At 28.8% G+C, this 22,955-nt stretch overlaps 2 protein-coding genes across 5 annotated transcripts in view; one reads left to right on the forward strand and one right to left on the reverse strand.

Annotated features, from left to right (window-relative positions):
- The window catches only part of LOC107439899 (uncharacterized), a 42,737-nt gene extending 26,337 nt beyond the window's left edge, over window positions 1-16,400 (reverse strand). For 2 of the 4 annotated variants that reach the window (XR_011637722.1, XM_016052641.3), the window contains exons 1-2: window positions 15,274-15,961; window positions 11,545-12,011 (exon numbers count right to left, since the gene is read on the reverse strand). Coding sequence is in view for 3 of the 4 variants with exons in the window: in XM_016052641.3 (XP_015908127.2) it covers window positions 11,545-12,011; window positions 15,274-15,289 (483 nt within the window). In the remaining variant the exon portion in view is untranslated. The other 2 variants (XM_016052642.3, XM_071185401.1) reach the window with 2 other exon arrangements.
- Window positions 16,401-16,799: 399 nt separating this feature from the next.
- The window catches only part of LOC107439900 (interleukin-1 receptor-associated kinase 4), a 16,640-nt gene continuing 10,484 nt past the window's right edge, over window positions 16,800-22,955 (forward strand). Inside the window, exons 1-4 of the mRNA XM_016052644.4 lie at window positions 16,800-17,174; window positions 17,590-17,756; window positions 19,229-19,547; window positions 21,659-21,773. Of these exons, the coding sequence (XP_015908130.2) occupies window positions 16,990-17,174; window positions 17,590-17,756; window positions 19,229-19,547; window positions 21,659-21,773 (786 nt within the window). The 5' untranslated portion in view covers window positions 16,800-16,989. The remainder of the gene's footprint in view (window positions 17,175-17,589; window positions 17,757-19,228; window positions 19,548-21,658; window positions 21,774-22,955) is intronic.

Genomic DNA, 22,955 nt, shown 5'->3' on the forward strand with positions numbered 1-22,955 from the left:
TTAAGTGGAACAAATATAAAATATATTTTAACTGTAATCACAAAATTTGTTTTTAACTCTATACAAGACAAATGTATTCTGATTTGCACAATTTCTGGTTTGTCTTACCTTCCTTCTATCTTAATTTTATGTGTGTACATTGTTAGAATAATTTTTAAGTTTATAAATTAACCTAATATAAATATGGTGAGAAATTATAAGCCTAAAAAGGATACTAAGCTTCTTGAAAGCAAAATCAGTGAATTTCTTTTAATGATTGAAAATGAAAATTTCAGTGTGAGAGCTGTTAACATACCTTACTTAACTTTACACTCTCACTTAATGAAGTTAAAAAGTCCAGCAAAAGTAACCCATGTGGGAACTCTTTCTTATATTCCAGCAGAACATGAGAATGAGCTGGCTGCTTGCCTAAAATGTATGGCACAATGCAAAGAGTTTTGGAAAATGTGAAGTGTTAATATTTATTCTTGCTTTTAAATAAATCGTATTATTAGCTGCTTAACATATATTTTTGGTTTATTTGTTTGATCTTGATGTCTTATTTGTTAATTACCATTGTATAATTACTTTTAAACAGCTCCTTTACTATAAAAACTGGTGATCAGTAATTACCCCAGAAGTGATCAGGAATTACCTCAGAAATGATCAAGAGAAAGGGTAATTCCTGATCACTAAAAATTTAAAATCCTTTAAATTCTAATTAGATTTTCAAACAAAAGGTAGCATAAGACTCCTCTCATAAACCCTTAAACTTCCAGTAAATATTAAAATTCTATCTTGAATATTTTTTCACAAAATAGATGTTTGCATTTTTTGTTCAGGAATTACCCCAGGTCACCCTAGTAACTTCAAACCTAATGAGTTGGAGACTCGATATCAATAAGTACCTTTAATTATCTTGCCACTTTTTACAAATTTCTTTTGCTTGCATTAAATTATACCTTTTTTTTAAAAAGAAATTCGTATAAGAAAAATGATCTATAACTACTATAAAAGGTTAATCCAACAATAAAAATAATATAAATACGTGACAAAATTTAGTTACATATTTTGACTTTAAGATCTTCAGTTAAAAATATTCGGCGATACATTTAATGTATACATCATAGGTGGTCAACCCGCAGCTCGCGAGCCACATGCGGTTCTTTGAAGGATTATTTGAGGCTCTCGATAAATGCACCAGAGTTCCCTTTCGTGCTATTATTTTAAAAAAAAATTATTATCGTTCCATATGTGTTTCAAAACGTCTTTTAAATTACTGAGAACAAATATGAAAAACTAAGTGCAACATTGTTCAATTCAAGGTGAGTTTTCCATTTCTAATATAATTATGACACAAAAAGCATCTGGAGAATTAGAATTAATAGAGATGCAAGAAGATCAAGCTTTACAATTAAAATATAAGTTGACACCGCTTACTGAATTTTGGAAATTTTTACCAGAATGGAAGTATCCTGAATGAAAAAAGGCTGCTTGTCGAATTATTTCAATATTCGGACAACGTACTTATGTGAATAATTTTATTCCACTTTAAAATTCGTGAAATCCAAACACCGATCAGTCTTAAATAACCAGCATCTCAAGGAATTACTGAGAAGTGCTGTCACCAAATTTTAAAGAATTATCCAGAAGTAAATTAAATGCGTTTAATTTTTAATAATTAAATTCAATACACATATTTTGTACTTTTACTTATATGTTTTCAATAAATATAATTAATGTAAAAAAAGTTTTAATACCTTTTAAATACGTATTTAATTGTGACTTGCGAAAAACTTCAAATTTTGAAAAATGGCTCGACTATCAAGCAGCTTGGCCACGCCCGGTATACATTATACCTTTAAACGAAATAAGTGAATTGTTAAAGAACCCTCTTTCCATCACAAATTGATGGATTTTGAAAGATCAAAATTCTAAAGGGAGGCAGGCATTGGACATTTTAATGAAAATTATTTCCAGAGTATCTTTCTACATGGATGTAGTTTAATCATAAATTATATATATATAAAAAGATTAGGAAAAGTGATTGGTTATTTATTTAATTAAGTATCTATCTTCTTTGATGACTCACCACGTGGTGAATGGTTATTTTCAAACCAAGACATCTATATTCTGTGAAAAAATTAGGACGAAAACTTTCAGCATTACTGAAAAACTTTACCTACTAGATTTGCTTTTTTCTGAAAATAACAAATGAATGTATGACCTCTGAATTCATTAAATAAAAACTTGAATATCTATAATTGTAAATTGAGTTTTGTTTTCATTTACTGACTGAATTTCTAAAATACTTGTGGGTAAGGCTATCATGTGTCTAAACCTTGTACAGTGGCGCTCACGTACTTAAGAACTGTGTTTTCAAAATAAATGTGTCATTATATCAGATGAATATTATGTTTTGATCAAGATATCTATAATGACGAATTTTACCTTAGTTGAACTTCAATCCTCAAATAATTCATTCGTGTTCACAAGTGTTTCATAAAAGTTTATTTAAAAAATATAGTATTTTGTTAAGTTTCTTATACTTAAGGACAGTTTGTCTAATCATGAGTTATTGAATGATTACAATCAATTTATCGATCAATGTAAGTGTAATTTACTACATTATCTTTGTTTGATGCTTTAAAACATTATATTAATGTTTTTTCTCTCTTTTTTAGTACAAATTTCAGCATTATTATGAGTAAAGGAAAAAATTTTAGCAATGAACAGAGATGTCGAATAGATACTCTGAGAAAAGAAGGTTTAAGCATTAGAGAAATTGGTAGGCGGTTAAAATTATCAAAAACAGCAGTTTTCCAAGCATTGAAATCTATTCAAGTGACCAAAAGTATTGAAAAAGCATCCCGAAAACCACGTCCTCGCAAAACTACCGAACGAGAAGATCGAATTATTCATCGAATTTCTGAAGCTGATCGTCACAAAACCGCCCCGGACATCAGAAAAGAATTCGCTGAATTAACAGGCAAGCACGTAAGCAATAATACCATCAAACGGCGTTTAAATGAGTTTCGGCTTATGGNTTAAACAGTACAACGCGAAAAGACATCACCCTTAATAACTTTCGTTCTAACAATCTGATTTTCACAAACAAAGTGTAAATCTTAATGGTTACGTCAGATGAAGACACCCATTAAGAGTTTCAATCTTAATAGGTGACTTCAAATATGCTAATTAAATATTGTTAACTATTAATTAAGTTACGAAATCAAACACAAGAGCGTTCTTTTTCTGAATAAACCTTTTTTCACATATTTGGATTCTTGGAATCGGGAAGGGGGGGGGGCAGCTGCAATCTAGGAATTGTGGTTCTTATTTATATAGATTTCTTTTATAACCGTCGTTGAACACTGAAAAAAAAAAGTTTTTTCTTTTTTTTTTTGGGGGGGGGAAGGTTTACGACTATTAATGTTCAACTCCGTATTCTTGTATTTTTGAACCCAATCCAGAGCTCCTGGATCAAGTATTGGGAGAAATTTGCCTTCGTGGAGCACTGTTTTGGATGTAACGAACCCACGTTTGCATTAGATGGAGAGAAAAATGACGAAAACCTTCCACGGTTAGTGTGATGGCAAGGGGATTCTAACCCATGATGATATTTTGCGGTGTGGTCGATGCAAGACCAGCTATCGCTGGTATTCGAATGCAGGGCACCTCGTTGGAAGGCAACCACTGTATCGCCTGAACCATCACATCTCTGTAGTTCTTATAGTAAAGCCGAAACGGATGAAAGTTTGGTCTCCTTAATGTTTAATCAATCATTAGTAATACAACTTAATAGTTTATTAAGGAGAGTCTTTAATAAATTATTAAAAGATCTAGAAATGAATAAACTTTTCAGATATCTTAGCAAAAATAGTGAAAACACTTCACTCTTTTTCTTAAAATCTTGCCTTTAAATATTATTGAGTTTTTTTCACAAAAGTACGATAAAAAGTAAAGCACATTAAAATGCTTAAAAAATGTCATGCAATTAGAAGATGACCCCTCAAGGTTAAGAATCTCAATTAATTCTTATCTTTATTAAATTTAATGAATAAAAAGGAGATGGAAATTTTGGGGAGTTATCTACACCAGTGTATAGTAAAGAGGAAAATGAACCAAAAATATCAAAACAATTCATGAGTAATATATTAGTAAATACAAAATGTTTGCAAGGTGTTTTATTTTCTTGTCAATTTTAAAAATTTGGTGATTTTTTAAAAATTCTGTACTTTTGGTGAAATTTTATAATTTTCATAGCAGTTTCAAAAAGTAATATTGTTAAAAAATTCTGGAAAATTCGCGAATACTACTTCATTCAATACACAACTTTTGAGAGCTAATTTGTTTTCATATGACAATTGTTGAAGATTTTAAAAATTTACAAAAACTTGGTATATTTAAAGAATTTTAAAATTTTAAGGCTTTTGCAGGGATTGAAGATGATGCATAAAATAGTCTGAAAAGATACAAGTGTGATATACTATTCAAATCTTGGGGAATGGGTGCTTTTTAATTATCGAAAAAATATTCCGTTCCACCCTAATCCACAAGTATTTCGTCAAACACATAAAATGATTGGCTCTTTCATACGATACGTCAAAATTAATTGCGGCTGAATGAATTGTGAAAATGTTGAAATTAACAATATGAAAACCACGTTTTTGCGTAATTCGAGGCAAAAATCTACATGATAAACATAAGAATCTCATTTTAGAAAAGGAGAAATTAAGCACATCTTAGAAAACCCCAATGAAAAAATGAAAATAAGCACTTTTTAAAAACGCTTTGCACTCTTAAAGGTTCATGTGGTCTTTAAAAGAATACAAGTTGATGAATAAATTATGGTTTGGGAATAAGCCACTTCACGATTTCAATTTCGGCAAAGCAAATTCCATTCCATAATATTTAATTCCAATCTGCTGTATCTTTCTCAAATAAATAAATTTATGCTTTACTGTTTTTAAAACAGACACACAATTGAACATAAAAAAAATAAAAATATTGGGTGTACAAACAAGTTCCTGCCGTTCATCACATGATGACACTACTAGAAAGTTACGTAGAAATTGACTGATATTAAATGTCTTATTATAAAATTGTTCATCTGTTAACAACATAACCTTCAAGTTTTGGTGATTCCGTATTTGCATTACGTAATTGTTTTTGGGCAAAAATGTGCCAAATAAGCATCATTTGCGGGGACTTTTGATTTACTTCTTTAATTTGAAGAAATCTGCAGCTTAGGCTCATCAATTGCTTGGAGAAGCATATGGTGAGGCTGCTTTAAGTGCGAGAAGTTATCGTAAGTGGTTTCAGAAGTTTAAAAATGGCGAATTCGATGTAGAAGACAAAAAACACAGCGGAATGTCGAAATTGAACGAAGACAAGGCCGTGGAAGAATTATTGGAAGAAGATTCATCTCGAATGCAAAAAGAACTTGCTCTTACATTACAAGTGACTCAGCAAGTATTTTCACATCGTTTAAAATCACTGGAAATGATCCAAAAACAAGGAAGTTGGTTCCATACAATCTGAAACCAAGCGGCATTAAACGTCGATTTTGCGTGAAAATTGATTTTGTTTGGAAACACTTCAATGGGAAGTTGTACTCCCCACGCCGTATTCGCCAGACCTCGCCTTTTCAGATAATCACCTATTCTAGTCGATGGCAGATGGTCTGTTTGAGCAGAAGTTTACATCATTTGAAGAAACCAAGGAAATGGGTTGGTTCTTGGATATCCTCAAATGATGAAGAGTTCTTCCAACGTGGAATCCGAATGCTCCCGGAAAGATGGGAAAAAGCAGTGTCTAGTAATGGAGAATACTTTGAATAAAAGATAATGTACTTTTTTTTCAGAATAAACTGCTTATTTTTTATAGAAAACAGCAGAAACTTATTTGTACACCCCAATAAACTAAATGTCAAATATGAGTTTTAAGAACAAATTTGAACAAAAAATGCAAAAAAAAAAAAGAAAAAAAAAAGAAATAGAACATATAAGTAGTGAAAGAAAAATTACTTAGTGAGAATAATATATCCATCAAAAGGTAAATAAAAATATCAAACCTTTCCATTACGATGATTAGAGGCTCTCTGCATTTGCTTCAAAGTATCAGAATAGTCTTCCTTTTGAGGTGACAACCCATTTGTTGAATGGATTTGTTGTCTATCATCAATAGCTGAATCTGGAGGTGTCTTGTTGTAAATCTTGTGACGTGACAAATGTTTAGAATATTGGTCTCTAAAAAAGATTATGTTAGACTTTACTACACATTCAAGAGCATGGAAATTAAATTTCTTTCAAATAAATAATACATTGCATTTATAATGAGTCCCACATAAATTTGCAAGTGCTTTTTTTCTTGAAATTTTTTTTTATTTAGCTATTTTTAAAATAAAGGTTATTTAAATAGCATACATGCCAACATTGGAGAAATAAAAATTACGGAGATTTTACTAACCGACCCAATTTTGGGTTTACGATTACTGATGTTCTACTCTGTAGCCTTGTAATTTTGAACCCCATTCAGAAAACAAGGGAACTCCTGGATCAAGTATTGGGAGAAATTTGATTTTTTGATGGAACTAATCCGCATTTGATTTACAAAGAGTGGAAAACCACGAAAACCTCCCACACTTAGCCTGACGACAAGGGGACTCTAACCCTGATACGTTTACCATTGAGGATATTTAATGTCAGCACTGTGGTCGGTGCAAGCCCGATGCAGAATTCGTATGTACCAGTCATCGGTCGCTGGGATTCGAACCTGGGTTTACTTCATTAGAAGACAAACATACTATCCCCCGAGCCATCATGGTTTGACACTCAACATCAACATTAACACTCAACATCAGTACTGGCAATAGCACCTTCTGTTGAGGAATAAGAATAATTCTGAATAATCTGAGAAACTGAATATTTTATCACCAATTTTTTTTTAAATTTCTTGAACAAATGCGTGGAATTTTGAGAATATACAGGTAAACAGGATATGATCATAAAATACAAGAGTCTTTGTTAAAAACAGGAGACTTGGTAGATATGAAATACCGTGAATGCTGAATGAATAAGTCAAATTTCAAGTTGTCAAGTAATTTTGCTATTATATTAAGCAATGAAATAAAAATTTAGCAATTCTAAATATTTGTTAAACTGTCTAACATTTAAGGAAAATTTAATCTTTTTTACCCTCTAACATTAAAGATGCATACTATTGTAATGTTTTCATTAATTTTTAAAATATGTCAGTACACATATGAAATAATAGTGCAGAATTAACTCAAAAATATGAATTTTTTTTTAATAAATTCTGAATTCCTTATGTATTTGCAGGGTGCTTTTTCAAAATCATGGGCATCTTCAGTTTTGACGGGCTCTAATCTTGCTAAATATATTAATTATATTTTGTTAGACATGTGCCCTTTAAAACAAAACTAAAAATAATAAAACAAATATGAAAAATAACATTTTATATTGCCATAGCCTAAATATAATTCCCACTAGTAATGGTAATCTGAAGTTCTACATTTCTGCTAATTGCTTTTTCTTCTTCTTAGAATAGGAAAGAGCATTTTTTTCTAAATGAAAGGTGGACAACATAAGGGGTAAGGAGGGTGCATGTACCTTTAAATAAGGGCAGGTAGGGAGGGTTAACCATCTAAAAACTCTTAGGGGGAACACTATCATTTGCTATTATGATAATAGAAAAAACCTGTTTTAGCTGGATATATTTCTGGATGATCCTTGATCTCACAAAATATTTTTGATCACTCAAAATAAAAATAAAAAAATAAATTTTTTTTTTAAATTTCTGAGGAATTCAAAACGTTTTCTTGAAGTCAAAGACTTTTCTTGAAGAACAGAAACATTTCAGCAAAGCATAAAATCAAATGAAGAACCAAAGATAACCCTGTTTCAAGTAAAGGCTTTTTGAAGTAAATGTACTTCAACTTTCAAAATGTTCGTATAGTTATTAGTTTGATTAACATTTTAAAAATATTTGGTTCTTGATTCTCAATATTAAGGAATTTTCATGTCACTATTCGAGTTTGTGGTATCAAGATTTGACTCTATTTATCAATAAAATATATGCTAAATCAAAATGTATCAAACAAACAATTTAAACGAAACATACATTTTTAATTTAACAATTCAGCAAACAGCTGTGATAAATAAATTACCCTTCAACACTAAACCTAACTGCTAACAAAAAAACTTTAGTATACTTTTAATTTATTAAAACATTGATGTAAAAGGTATTAACTTCATTATTTATTAATAATTTAAATTCCCTAATCAATAATGGGCTGAGTAAATACGCCCATAATGACTGGTACAATAATTTAAGATAGATTTCTTTGAAAATAAACAAAAACCAGGAAAAAATTTTGGCAAAGTTTTTTTGAAGCTATGGTATACAAATATTTATATTAATTAATTATTTAAAAAAATATTAATGTGGTCTNTTGAGTTTATGATTATAACAACTATTTACTGATTAAAAATGAATATTAATCATGAATATAAGCTTATAAAGTATTTCTCTGGCTCTCCCTTACAAACAAATAAAATAAACTGCGTTTTTAAGTTCCACCGTTGAAAATTTTATTTCCGGAAATTTCTGTGATCAATGATTTTTTGAAACGTCTGGATCTTTGATCTCCGGAAACTTCCGGATCACTGTTAGCGAAAATTCTGGAAGTCCGGATTTTTTCCGGAGCACAATCAGCCCTGATTAACGGAATAAGCCCTATTCAATACAAATAAATTTAATCTTATTCAACAACATTCGAGGTGAATGTGAAAAACACAATCAAATCTTACTTAATTATTAACGTAGTCAAATATTTAGGAGGATGAGGCTTAAAATCTATCATTATGACAATATAACGAAAGTTAACACCAACATAATATTCAAATAAGATTAGCTGTCAAAATGTAAAAATTATTTTTTTTCAGGCCATTACATAAATTTTCCTGTAGGAAATGCATAACTTTGTGCAAATCGCTTTAAAGTTTTTTTTTTTCTCCAGTTCTAGAATCAAGTAGAAAAGAGCTAAATTTCCAAAAAATTCATAAAAAAAGTTAACCTTTTTTTTATTTAAAAAATTATACTGTGATTTTTCTTTTCCCTTTTTTTTTAAAATAAAAATTTAAATATGTTGCATATTCTAGATCAGGGGTTTCCAACTTACATGAGGCCGGGGGCCGCAACTTGATCAAAATTTTATTTAGGACTCTTTTATGTTTGAAGGAATATTAAATATTGCTGTCAGATTTTTATCAAGTTGTACAAAACAAAAGTATAGAATTACAAATTAAAAAATTCTTTCTACAATAATTGTAATGTGCACCAATGTATTAAACAATTAATGTGCGACAGACATCAAATTGTCAAGATGTAAAACTTAAAAGTATTTAAAACCCATATCGATTTTTTTACGAAAATTGTCCACAAAATATGACAACTAATATATTTTAATTCGTGGAACACAAAAAAAGGCTTCTTGGATCGGTTTCGTCCTGCCAATTGGTAACTACTGTTCTAGATCAATGTGAGAAATTTTCATTTGAGATCAAATATTTAAAACTGGCAAGTAAGTTTTTAAAATATTGGGTTTAAAATTAAACTACATATGCATAAACTATCGAACCTTAATTAAATGGTGCATAGAAGTGCTTTGAAACTTTTACACAACGTTTTTCTTTCTTTAAGAACACAAAATGCTGGCTTACCCACTTTTCACCTATAAAAGCCTTGCTTCTGAAAACATTGGAAACTTAAGACAATCGTATTTTGATTAAAAATTATTGTAACGAATCTGTTTCAACTTTTAAGTTTCTACATTTCCTTTTGTGGTTTCGGTTATCAAAAAGTTCTTCGCACTACATCTATTAAAATTTTAAAAACTGTTGACATTTTTCATCAATGTAGAATGGAGACGAGCAAACTGAAATTTCATGCCTTGATCCAAATTAAACAAACTCTAAAGTTTTAACTCAGAAGTGGTTAAGTCCAGTCCTAATTAGAAAAGAAATAAGTACACAAATTTAAAAAAATTTTGAATTATATACAGGGTATCTGCTACATTTTAGATTTTCAAATCTACAGGGGTGATTGTGAGCCCAAGTCAAAATTCGGGAAAATTTCTAGATTAAAAAAACTTAAAATGGAAAAATTAAACAAGTTTTTTTTCTCCTTTCTCTCAATTTTTCTTAGTTTACTTACAATATATTTAAAATTTTACACATACCTATACCATTTAGACATACCTATGATGACCTGGAGAAGTAATTAAAATTTACAAATATGTCTTTCTAGAGTTTATGATTATAAAAACTATTTACTGATAAAAAATGAATATCATTAACATAAGCTTATAAAGTATCTCTCTGGCTCTCCCTTACAAACAAATAAAATAAACTGTATTTTTAAGTTCCACATTTGAAAATTTGATTTCCAGAAACCTCTTTGATCAATAATTTTTTGAAACATCTGGACCTTCAATCTCCGGATCACTGTTAGCGAAAAATCTGGAATTTTTCCGGAGTACAATCAGCCCTGAATCTACGACTTTCTATGACTAATTCCAAGAATTTTTCATGACTTAACGAAGTTACTATTTTCTCGAACAAAAACACAATATATTTAAAAAAGCAATATAATAACATTAATTGAAATGATAGGTATAACCAAAGCTGTTATACTCTGCATCTTCATATTTACAGATTTTAAATTTAAAAAACAGAGTAAAGAAAGAGTTGAATCAATAAAATAGCTGGGAAAAAATACAAAAGCAAATAATTTTTTCCTTTTTTTTTTCTGCAGAATTATATTCTAAAGATACTTTTCTTGTTCATTAGAAAGGAAAGAAACTCGTGCTTTTTTTGTTCTCATTTCCGAATAAAAACAATTTGCCAATGACTGACTGGCTTGTCTGCACTAGAATTTTAAATTTATAAAATAAAAATATATACAGTAGGGAACCGATTTTCCGGAACGGTCGGGACCATCGCTATTCCGGATAACTGATTTTTCCGGTTTTCTGAATCGCTACAAAAAGCCGTTTTTTTAATTGTTAAACCCAACTAAAAAAAAATTTTAAAAAAAAAATGGCGAGAAAATTTATCGAATTTCGTCCCTGTTTTTTGGTTTTCCGATTTCCGGATAACGGGTTCTGTACTGTACATAACAAAAATTCTGAAATCACAGAAGTGTAAAAGATAATTCACTCTAGAAAAGATGTTTTTTCTTTCATTCTTTGAAAGAACACCATAATTTTTAAAGAACATGATAAAAACATTTTATATTTTGTTAGAAATTTAGATATTCAGAACACCAAGAAATTGGGGTGGGGGGTGGAGATTCCTTTTTAAAAAGTAGATCTTTTGGGTACCTAAATCCATGATTTTTTTCTCTTTAAAAAATAGTAAAATCATGACAAATTTTGTTCAATACCAAAATTCATGACTTTCCAGGCACATGGATACCCTGTATATAAATTGTTACTTTGGTGGTTAAAAGATGTAAAAAAGGGAAGAAACTAATACTCACTTTAGGAATTTCACGACCACTCCTTTTTAATTCTTCCCTATACCACTGAGTGAAATGTATATAAGCAGTAGTTGCCCTTTTAGGAGGAGGAATACCATCTTTATTTAGTTTATATTTCTTTTTTGATTTTCCACCACCAGCATGGTGATGTCCAACATGTCCTACATGATGTTGTCCAACAACACTATTACCACTACCACCACCTGAAGATCCCAGAGACCCATATGAATAATGGTAGGCAGCATTATTGTTGCCTAAAGATGAACCTAAACCAGAAGAGGAATAGCCTTGATTCACTGAGTTCACACTAAGATTTAAAGCAGCTGGAAGTGATGGAATTTGAGCCATAGCAGAATGTAAAGATGAACTGTTCGCTGCATTGACAGCTGCAGCATGCTGTGCCATGGCCTGTTGATAATCATATTCAGTAGAGAGTGACATATTCTGATGCCGGAATGGGAGGCCATCTGGAAGAATAATGGCAAGATATTTAAAATTCAGAGATATACCAATTGATACTCTCATTTTAAAAAAAATATTTAGATGAAGTTAGGCTCAATCATTTTTTTCTTCTTTACCTGTGTACCCTGCCATTTAAAATAGATGGTTTATCAAAATCAGGTGGTAAATCTGTTTTGAAAGTAATGTACCTACAGAATTATGCGAAAGCCTTGTGATGGTTCAGCATTCTAAGTTATATTACCTTGTTCTAATATAATAAATTAGGATAAATTTCAGCATGCCTACTAGGAAGAATTTTCAGAAATATTATATTTATTTATTTTTTTGCTAAACTTTACATGCAGATAGGCTACACTTCATATTATGCAGGGGCTTATCTAAAGGGCATTAACTTGCTTCGTTAAAATATTTATATTTTTCAACTTAATATTAACTGCTCTCTCTCAATTTGTCTCTTTACATAAAAAAAATAAATAAATAAATAAAAATAAAAACCAAGCTAAATGGCACATTTAAACAACTTTTAGAGTTACTAAGCATACAGAATCCCTCCTTTTTTTAAAATTGTATCATAAATTTTATCTTCACATGTAGACAACTAAATGGCAGCATAACAACCTAGTTTAGCTATTTTTTGATGAAATGAGGGTAGATATTTTGAGAAACATTAAATTTTGTTTATAGTATGACTCCAAATTTTGTTTTGATACTAAAATGATCACTTAGTAACAAAATCTATGAGTCTTCCTGGGGAGTCGGTACCCTAATTGCACATTTTGTAAAAATAAGTCACCATCCTTTAAAAACAATGCCTTTTTATTTTTTTCAGGAAAAGGTTGCTTTCTTAACCACCTGCCAACTGGTAAGGTATTTAAAAAAAAAAATTGAAAGTTTAAAATCGATTTGGCACCTTGGCGACTGTAGTTGGTATGACAGATCACAATACGGAAATATCCCCTCACCTCTGGCATTTATAAATTCAAATATATATCCTACATATTTATTTACATAAACACACACATATATATAAAACCAACTCAATGAATATGTCTAATTAAAATCCATTAAGACAAGTATCGCTCATTTTGTAAAAAGCAGTATTTTAGAAAAAAAAATTTCAAGGAAAATTGGTATATATCCTATATAAAAATCAAGAAATTGTAAATGTAACAAACCTATTAGAAAAAGAAAAAAAATTCTGAAATCTTAAAAAATATTTTAAAGAAAATATAAAAGTTATTGTTTCAATGATTATATTTCATCTTGTTATCTTCATAATTAATGGGATAGTTGAGTTTGTTTTATCATTAAAAGTTTGGATACTTTTCTATTAACCGGGCTTAATAAATTCACCTATTCTGTAAATTTATCTCTAAAACAATCATTCTAAAAAAAAGTACTTAAATTTGTTCATACGAGATTTCATGTAAAAAATTGATAAAAGCAAATCATTTTCATAAAATTAAAATATTGCTAAAGAAAACATAACAATAAAGTGACTATTGTTATCTGAACTATTGACTTCTTTGATCATTAAAGCTTAAATTTTGAAGGTGCACTTTTTTATTGCTTATTGTTTGTTTTATTAATTATTTAATAGAAATTTTTTTACGATTCTAACTTATTTTTAGAGCTTTTCTTTATTTTTACTCAACACTGACTAACTTGATATATTTATTAACACTGCAGCATGCCACTTATTTGACAAATTGTGAAATCTTTAATGGGCAAATGAGTATATATAACTAAGCAAGGACAGAAAATGCCCCATCTATATAATCTCTTTAACTTACATATGTACTTCATTTGTCCTATTTTTTAAAAAATTTATTATTATTAATAAAATTGAAAAATCTGGTTTCTCTTAATGAAAAATTAAATATATTTTTTTACTTACCATGCAATACTTCTTAAGTTTGTTTAAAAATGTAAGATTTGCATAAGCATTTAGTATACACAGGGGTGATTGTGAGCCCAAGTAAAAATTCCGGAAAATTTCTTGAGTTAAAAAAAAAAACAGTTCAAAATTGAAAAAAATTTAAACTAGTTTTTTTTCCTCTTTCTGAATATTTCTTAGTTTACTTAAAATATATTTAAAATTTGACACATACCTATGATGACCTGGAGAAGTAATTAAAATTTACAAATATGTCTTTCTTTCATGAGTTTATGATTATAACAACTATTTACTGATAAAAAATGAATATTGATCTTGAATATNAAAAAAAAAGGTTGAGAATCACTGTCTTATATACTTGTGAATTGTAGTTGTAATTTTGTAGTGGTAGATACGCTACAGTACTCCCCCACCAGAGTTATAGCTGTGATAGAATTCGATGAACGGATACCACTAGTTGAATCACTGTTAGCGAAAATTCCGGAAATCCGGATTTTTTCCGGAGCACAATCAGCCCTGGTATACACTTACCACATTTGTTAGCTTGGTATAAATAATGTATAACACTTCGGAAAAAAAAATAATATTAATTATCATAACTGTTGCAGTATATTTCTTTTTGAGAATATGGAACAATTTTCAAGTGACTGATATTTAATGACCTTATTTAACTAATAATGAAATATATTGTTCATGTAAGAAACACACCTAAACTCTTTAACTATGGTAACGCTAATTAGTTTAAAAGAAAAAGTTAAGAAATACTAAATAAGCTAAAGAAAACATGTAACATTAATGTTTTTCTAAATAATCATTTTAGGAAGTTTTGTCTATAAATAATAAGATAAATTTTCTAAATTTTTTAAAAAAAATTTTTTTTGTTGTTACATTTTATGAAACACTGAAAAAGTTAGAATCTAGATCGAGATTTAAAAATAAACGCTAATTCCTCCTCAAAGCAATTATTAAAAAAAAAAAAAAATTTCGACGAAATGTTAGGATAACATTAAAAACATTTAAAATCGCTAAATTAGAATAAGATAAAACCTCAAAAAATTACAATCAAATGTAAAATCTGAAGCCAAAGAAAAATGGAATTAATAAAAATGAACAAAACTATATCATTAACAACCTCGATCAATCAAGCTCCCGGCAAAAATCAATTAGATATTTAGCAACGAAACAAACACTTATCATCCAAATTCTATATTTCAAAAACATTTTAAAGTCACATTCCATTCAGAAAATACAATCATTAATACATATTTCATTAGTAATATTATTTAACATTTGCACACTTCAAAAGTAAAATGGTAAAATTTCATCAAAAAACAAGACGCCAAATTAAAAATCTAAAGAACTCAACTAACCTTTATTAGAAAACATACTTCGCTTCGCCAATTGTTTACAAGTCCACAAATATCGCTCAGCAATAGATAAAAATCGCTTTGGAAGACGAAATAACAATTGCAGACAGAGAAATGATGCTTAAACAGCCATTGTATTAGACGTTTGAAAGCTTACTTTAAATAATCGATACCGATCAAAATGCGTATCTCGCCAGCATTTAAAAAAAAGAAGGCTTAATGATGACAAATTCATAAACAATGAAAAACGGCCTCAAATCCCGCGCAATTAATGACAACACGTCCATTGTTATTTTTTTCTAATAAGAAGCAGGCGAAAAAAAACTGAAGTCCTAACAGAGCTGCTTTTCTTTTTTAAAAAAATTATGAATTGTCAATCGATGAGTTTAGGGGCTAATTCCCCTCCCCATTACTACCCCGTGTAGCTTTTGTGTTACTGAATCCATAAACCCGATGCAGCAGAAACGCGGGAACCGTTGTTTTGTTACCATGACATGCCATTTAAATGTCATCGCGGGAACTCTACTGTCAGGCGTCATAGAGGTGTCATACATATAACTATATAGTCATACCTAAATTTATGCATTAAGCGCATCATATAGAAGGTGATTAGTTTTACATGCAAATGTGCGCAGCAGCTCTACAGCCACCAAGCCATAACTCATACAAAATGGCGGGAAAGGTTAGTATCTTTAAATTTTGCATATTCCACATTAAAATTGAAAATTTTAGAATTTTTAAGGAGTCTTGAGTCAAAATTTTTAGCTATAGAGTCATTATATAATATTACTAAAATATAGAAATAAGTTTACTTACCCATAATTTGTAATAAGTATTCTAAATTATGATTTTAATTTTACTTCAATGAGTCCCACATTCGACAAAGCGACGCTGTACTACATCTACAGTGTTAGAAAATACCCTCAAACGCAAACATTATTGTTTGACATAATATTTTGGTAAAAAAATTAAACAAAAAAGAATGCGCGCTTTTATTGATCTGGAATTTTTAAAACGTTTAAAGAAAAGAATACTTTCTTCACTTTTGTGATTGATAATTTAGTTGGAATCGATTTGAATGTTTAATAAAACTCATGATAGAGTTCTGTTTTAAAATATTTTAGTAGACCACTGTATTCATAAAAATCGTTTTACATTTATTTAAAAATTTTAATTTCTTGCTTTATATATCATTCGGAAGCTTTTTTAATAGAAAAAACAATTATCAATCGAGAAATAAGCTAAAACTCAAACATTTTGTTCAGTAAATCTTTAAAATCTTGTTTCATTTTTCAAAGTTTATTAAAGGATTTATTCTAAATTAAATATTTTTTCAAAAAAATGTCTTCAAATTTAAATTGGAACAAAATTTATTAAATTCTAGTTTTTAACAATAAGTACCTCATTTGCATAGACGTTTTAAATAAATGTGTTAATGTTTCTGTTTTTAATTAGTTTCGTTTTCGTGCGTTTTTTTCTTCTTCTTCTTTTTTTAAAAACTTTTCCATGTTTTTTTACATTTCGCCGATGGCAACTACTAATATTGAAAGTGAAACAGTGCAGACTGTTCGGTTATACATTTTGCGACGATTGTTTTGTTGTTACTTTCGAAAGATCTCAAAATATTTACTTCCCATGGAAAATTATCGAACAATATTAGATATGAATCGACTAATCTAAGAGAAACTAACCCTAAATTTTAATTAGGTTTTAACGAATATGATCATGAATTCTTGTATTAATGTAGTACTTGATCTTGAAACTAAATTGAGGCATTTAAAATTAGGGGAAATAAATCAACTTTCAGCAATTTTACTTCTTAATGATAGTTGGCGAGATTTAGCTGCAGTTATTCGTGATCCTGATAATCCCAGCTATTTTCTTTATGACACTGACAATATTAGGTTTGTGTTATTAATGTACTCATTATACTCGTATCGTTAATAATCATTTCAACTTATCAATGACTAGATCTGTTTTTGTAATATAATGAACTAGTTAGAATGCATAATCTATATGATTATTAATATCTTATCTTATATTGACCTTCTTAAAATTTAATTTTTATTAAAAAATGTTTTGCCTATTTTAAAATTTGTTACTAAGCTTTTTATTTTTATAGTGGTGATAAATTACATAGTTTAAATAGGATTTTTTTCTGTTTTTATATTCAACTACTCTTTAAAAATCTTTCAAAATTATTTTTTTTTTTTTAATCAATGCATCTTTTTTATTGCCTACTGGTTGGATAAATTGCTTCTACTAATTATCCTATAATTATTTAATCAAGTGTTAAGATTGTGTTATATTCCCTTTCAGGTTATTAGATGATAAAAGAAAATGTGGAAAAAATCCAGCTGAAGCCTTATTGGAACATTGGGGCACATATGGAAAAAGTCAACCTAATATAAAAAATCTGTTATTTTATTTGAATGAAGCAAATCTTTTGAGAGCTGTCCATTTTGTGAAGAGTCAATTTCTGAAAAGTAACTATTAAACCTTATTTTTGCTCTGCTAACAGATATTTATAGAAAATGTTTTTTTTTTTTTTTTTTTTAAAGATTTTTATCTTGATTATATTAAAAATGCTTTGGTTTTAACTAGGAATTAGACAGATTCATTAAGTTTCAGTTTTTATCTATTTTTGTATATTTCTTATTTTTTATCAAACAGTTTTTTTTTTTCTAGTTATTTTAAATTTAATATGGTTACGTAAATTTACGAAAAGTAGTACAAACTTCTATCTGAAAATGTATTATTATTTTATTTTAGTGCTCACAATTTCCAAAAAAATAATTGCAATTTTTATATTTAAATAGGTTTAAGAAATTTATAAATTAAAAGCTAATATTTTTTCATGCATTGTAGTCATGAATATTTGAAACAAAAAATATAGTTACTAACTTTATAGTTTGTGAAGTAGAAAATGTATTTTATAGAAGAAACCTGAGGGGAATATTTCTGTCTATTTAATTTCTTCATGCCGCTGCTTGGTAGTCGCCAAAACTTGGCAATTTATTTGGAGCAGCTGCTACCTAAGTGATATTTTTACAATGTGAGCCTTTTCCTCTGAAGAATTACAAAGGCATCCTCATAAGTTTATATTTTGTAAAGTGGAAAACGAAGTTTATAGAAAAAACCTAAGGGGAATATTTCTGTCCATTTTATTTCTTCATGCCACAACTTGGTAGTCGCCAAAACTTGGCAATTTATTTGGAACAACTGCCAGTGCAGAAATTTTCCCCAAGTTTTGGCGACAAAAAAATTTCCCCCAAGTTTTTTCTTACAATGTGAGCATTTTCCTCTGAAGAATTACGATGGCATCCTCATAAATTTATATTTTGTAAAGTGGAAAACGTATTATATAGAAAAAACCTAAGGGGAATATTTCCGTCTATTTTATTTCTTCATGCTACTGCTCAGTACTCGCCTAAACTTAGCAATATATTTGGAACAGCTGCCAGTGCAGAAATTTTCTTGACCCAAGTGATATTTTTACAATGTGAGCATTTTCCTCTGAAGAATTACAAAGGCATCCTCATAAATTAAAAAATATATATATATTTATGTTAGCCACTGTTTAATTGGTAATTCAAACAGGTACAACCATTAAAAAAAATTAGGAACTGAAATAAAATTCACTTTGATAACATTTGTTGTAATAAGTTATAACTGGAAGAAAGAAAAAAAAGATTCTGAAAAAGATTTGAGACTAAGTTTTAATTATTTTTGTTCTATTGAAACTAATTTAGGAAAAGTAATTAATAAAATGAAAATTTAAATAAGAGTATATTCATATGAAACATATATTTATTCATTTGTTATTGTTATTATTCAGTTTTTACTTATTATTTTATTTTTGCTTAGACTATTTAATGAGTTTTTGATGCAGTATTTTCGAACTCAGGCACTATTTCTTGTTTTCACCCCTTCTTTTCTGTTATATTTCTCATTTTAGATAATATTCCTGAAACGCACATTGAAACTGAAGAATTGGAAACCATTATAAATATCGAAAATAAAAATGCTCTAGCTTCAGAGCTAAACTGTGTTGATAGGATGTCAAAAGAATTCAATCTTGATGGAATTACAGTATATCCATTTGAAGCATTGGCTAAAGCTACCATGAATTTCTCTGAAAGAAATGGCAGTAAAATTGGAGAAGGTACTTATGGAATGGTATTTCAAGGAAAAGTTTCTGATAAAATAGTAGCCATAAAGAAATTAAAGAATAATGTTGATAAACAATTTTTTACAGAATTGAATATTCTTTCAAGGTAAATATTTTTTGTTTTTCTTAGTAAAGCAGGGTGCATAGCATTTTTAAAAGTTCGTAAAGGTGCTTATTTTCGTTTTTCAATAGCTCTTAAAGGTACTTTTTTCATTGGGTGTTTTTAATAAGTGCTTAATTTTTCTTTTACCATATTGATTTTTGCTACAAATTATGCAAAAAGACACAGTTCAGATTTTTCTGTTCAAAATTTTCACAATTAATTCAACCTCAATCTGTTTTGGCGTATTGCCAGTCCGCAGCATATAAAAACGCCATTCGTTTTACATGATTTTTGACAATTGTCAAAAACAATGCCAAAAGTTTTTTTTTGTTTTTTGACATGATTGTTAAAACAAGATAAAACCGTCAATAGTCAAAAACTTGCCAACCCTGCCTAGTTATGATATTTTTTTTAAAGTGCTTACAAATGTTTTTTGAGTGCTTTAAAGGCGCTTATTTTTTGTTGAATAATTTGGCTATGCACCCTGTAAGGTTATTTAACCACCTTATTATGGTATGTTTTGTATACTATGAGTTAAATGTTTCGTCAACTGATTGTTTTTCTCCTCCAGAAGTGTTAGTAAATAAATTTCAGAAAAGATAATTTGTTGTACCCAGTATAGTTTGAAGCATGGACAAGGCTTTCTTTTTAAACTACCAGTTTTGTTATTTGTTGTTCATGGCCACAGTTACATATTATTTCACAATTTAATTGATATGCAGGACCCCGTGGCTGAATCGCAGGGACACGGCAGCACTGTCGCAGAAATTTAAAGAGGTTTTGTGGAAAGATTTTTTTTTTTGAAAAGTAAAAAATTATACTTTTTTTTTTTACAGAAATTTGCACGTAATATTTGAATCATGCATTTAGATAATCACTTCTCAGCACACTCAATTTATGCCGATAGTATTGTAAATCGATGTGATGTTTCGTTTGTATTTTCAGCACTTATTGATATTGATTTTCACATGGCTTTTAAGCATCCCTATATATTTTCAACAATATGGAAAATTCGATTTGTGCATCTGAGTATTTATTTTTTAAGGTAATAATTCTATCGAATTTTTGGCAGTTATTGCTATTAATTTCTCCACAGTTTTTAAATCCAATATTTTATGTAGGTTATTCATAAAATACGATTCGCGTGATTTCGTCGTCAATCCTTTTTTTTTTCGGTAATTACTACTACGGATTTTATTATTTTTAATAATTTTTTATTGTGATGATTATTCACAAAATGCGAAGAAGTAAATAATTTGTGCGTTTCCCACCAACGAAATACGAGAATATCGCCCATAACATTAGAATAAAAAATTATTACATGTTCAATTTTAAAAAAATTATGCAGTTTTTTTTGTAAACACATCGTATTTGTTATTTTAAATTAGTAATTTATGTGTTTGTTATTATTTAGCTTTTGGGCTTCTTTTTGTTCCATCTAACACAAAAGTTTTCCAATGGTTAATTTTTGACATCTTTCTATCTCATCTTGCCCACGTGTCAGGGAGAACAGAGAAAAACTCTTATTGTCAGGGAATTTTATTTTGATTCAAAAGGAAGAAAAAAGTCAGGGAAAGTTGCATTTTTTTTTTGACAAAAACTTTTAAAGTTTATATATGATACCTTGAAAATAACCAGACTTACAGTAATCAGTTATTTAAATTTGATTTAAATAATTCTAACATTATTACAATTATTTGTTGTAAAATCTCACATTTTAATAAAACTTTTCCATGTTTCCATTCTCATTCAATGATATTTTTTTACTCTCAAATTCTATTATTTGACATTTGACAAAAAAAAATTTAAAATTTTTTCAAAGAAAAATTACATGGTATAGAAAAAATATTCTTTTGAAATATTATTGAAGTTTTTTTAAATTACCTGGAAAAGTCAGAGAATTTGTTTTCTGAAATAAGTGAGAGCCTTGTCATTTCACATTGTGAAGCATTGGATTGAAGTGTCTTCTCTTATGTTTTATTTATTTATTTATTTATTTTTTCATTTGAGACATTGTACATAGTACTAAGTGTCAAAGCCACCTGATATCAACCATGTAATATACTTTTGTTGTTTTAAAAATTGTTTGTTCAGATTTGCTTTTTATTTTTCAGATTTAAACACAAAAACCTTCTGCCACTGCTAGGTTGTTCTTTGACTGGATCTGAATGTTGCCTTGTATATGAATACATGGAAAATGGTTCATTACAAGACAGATTGGCTTGCCTTGTAAGCTACAATTGATTTCTTTTTTTAAGACGGATTATATTAAAAAAAAAGGAAAAAGCAGACATTACAATTGTTTGAGTGTTGAAAATGTTTTTTATTTCAGTTTTTAAATGGATTTCAGTTTTAATATACTGTCAAACGGGTTTTAATATAGTATTAATAAATTAATTTGAACTAAATTTTTTATTTATTAAATCATTATTATTTGAAATACTGGATCCAACTCATAAACTAAATAAAATTTTGGCTTTTACCTTATGGGATAGCCCTTATGTACAACCAAACAAAAATATTCATGAGCCAAAAGCAGCCAAAAATACAGTGAATTTTAAATTATTAGTTTATTCCAATTGTAAGCCTTGAATTCTTACTTTTTGAAACCGTGTTTCAGTTGTATATTTAGAAACATGCATACCAATGTTCCAAAATTTTGTTATAAAATATTAATCATGCTAAAAAGTTGGCTTTTCATTGCATTTTCGTTCACTGGTGTCATAATTTTTTTTGTAAGTGACTTTCTGTTGTTGAATTTTACATACTGGCTAATGCCAAAGAATAGCTACAAGGTTTTGTATCTACTTAGACTTTTTTAAAAATGTCCTAGTGTCAAAAAAAAAATTTGTTTAAAGAGAAAAAATAAATTTTTTTCCTGCTGAAATAATTTGATAATTAGGGGTTTATAATTAGGAATTATTGTTAGGTATTATGAATAGGGCTTTTTGTATTAATTTAGGAAAAAAGAAGATCTGTTAAATCGCAAAATTCGATTTACATAGAAGTTTGTTATATCAGGGTATAAATATAATTACAGTAGGGAACCCATTATCCAGAACGATCCGGACCATCGCTATCCCAGATAACTGATTTTTCCAGTTTTCTGAATCGCTACAAAAAGCCGTTTTTTTATTGTTTAAACCCAACTAAAAAAAAATATTCGGAAATAATCTGAAAAAGAAAAAAAACGATGAAGTAATGATTATTTCCAAAATGATGGTAAGATAAACATCTTTCAAAAAAGAAAGAAAAATCCTAAAATCTTATGAGGAAAAAAACAATTTTTTAAAAAAAATGTCGGAAAATTTATCGAATTTTGTTCCGGTTTTTTGGTTTTCTGATTTCCGGATAACGGGTTCTGTACTGTATATTCAATTAACAACATTATTTTATTTAATCCGTGAGCTG

Source organism: Parasteatoda tepidariorum, chromosome 9 (assembly GCF_043381705.1).
Source record: "Parasteatoda tepidariorum isolate YZ-2023 chromosome 9, CAS_Ptep_4.0, whole genome shotgun sequence".
Taxonomy (NCBI): Eukaryota; Metazoa; Arthropoda; class Arachnida; order Araneae; family Theridiidae; genus Parasteatoda; species Parasteatoda tepidariorum.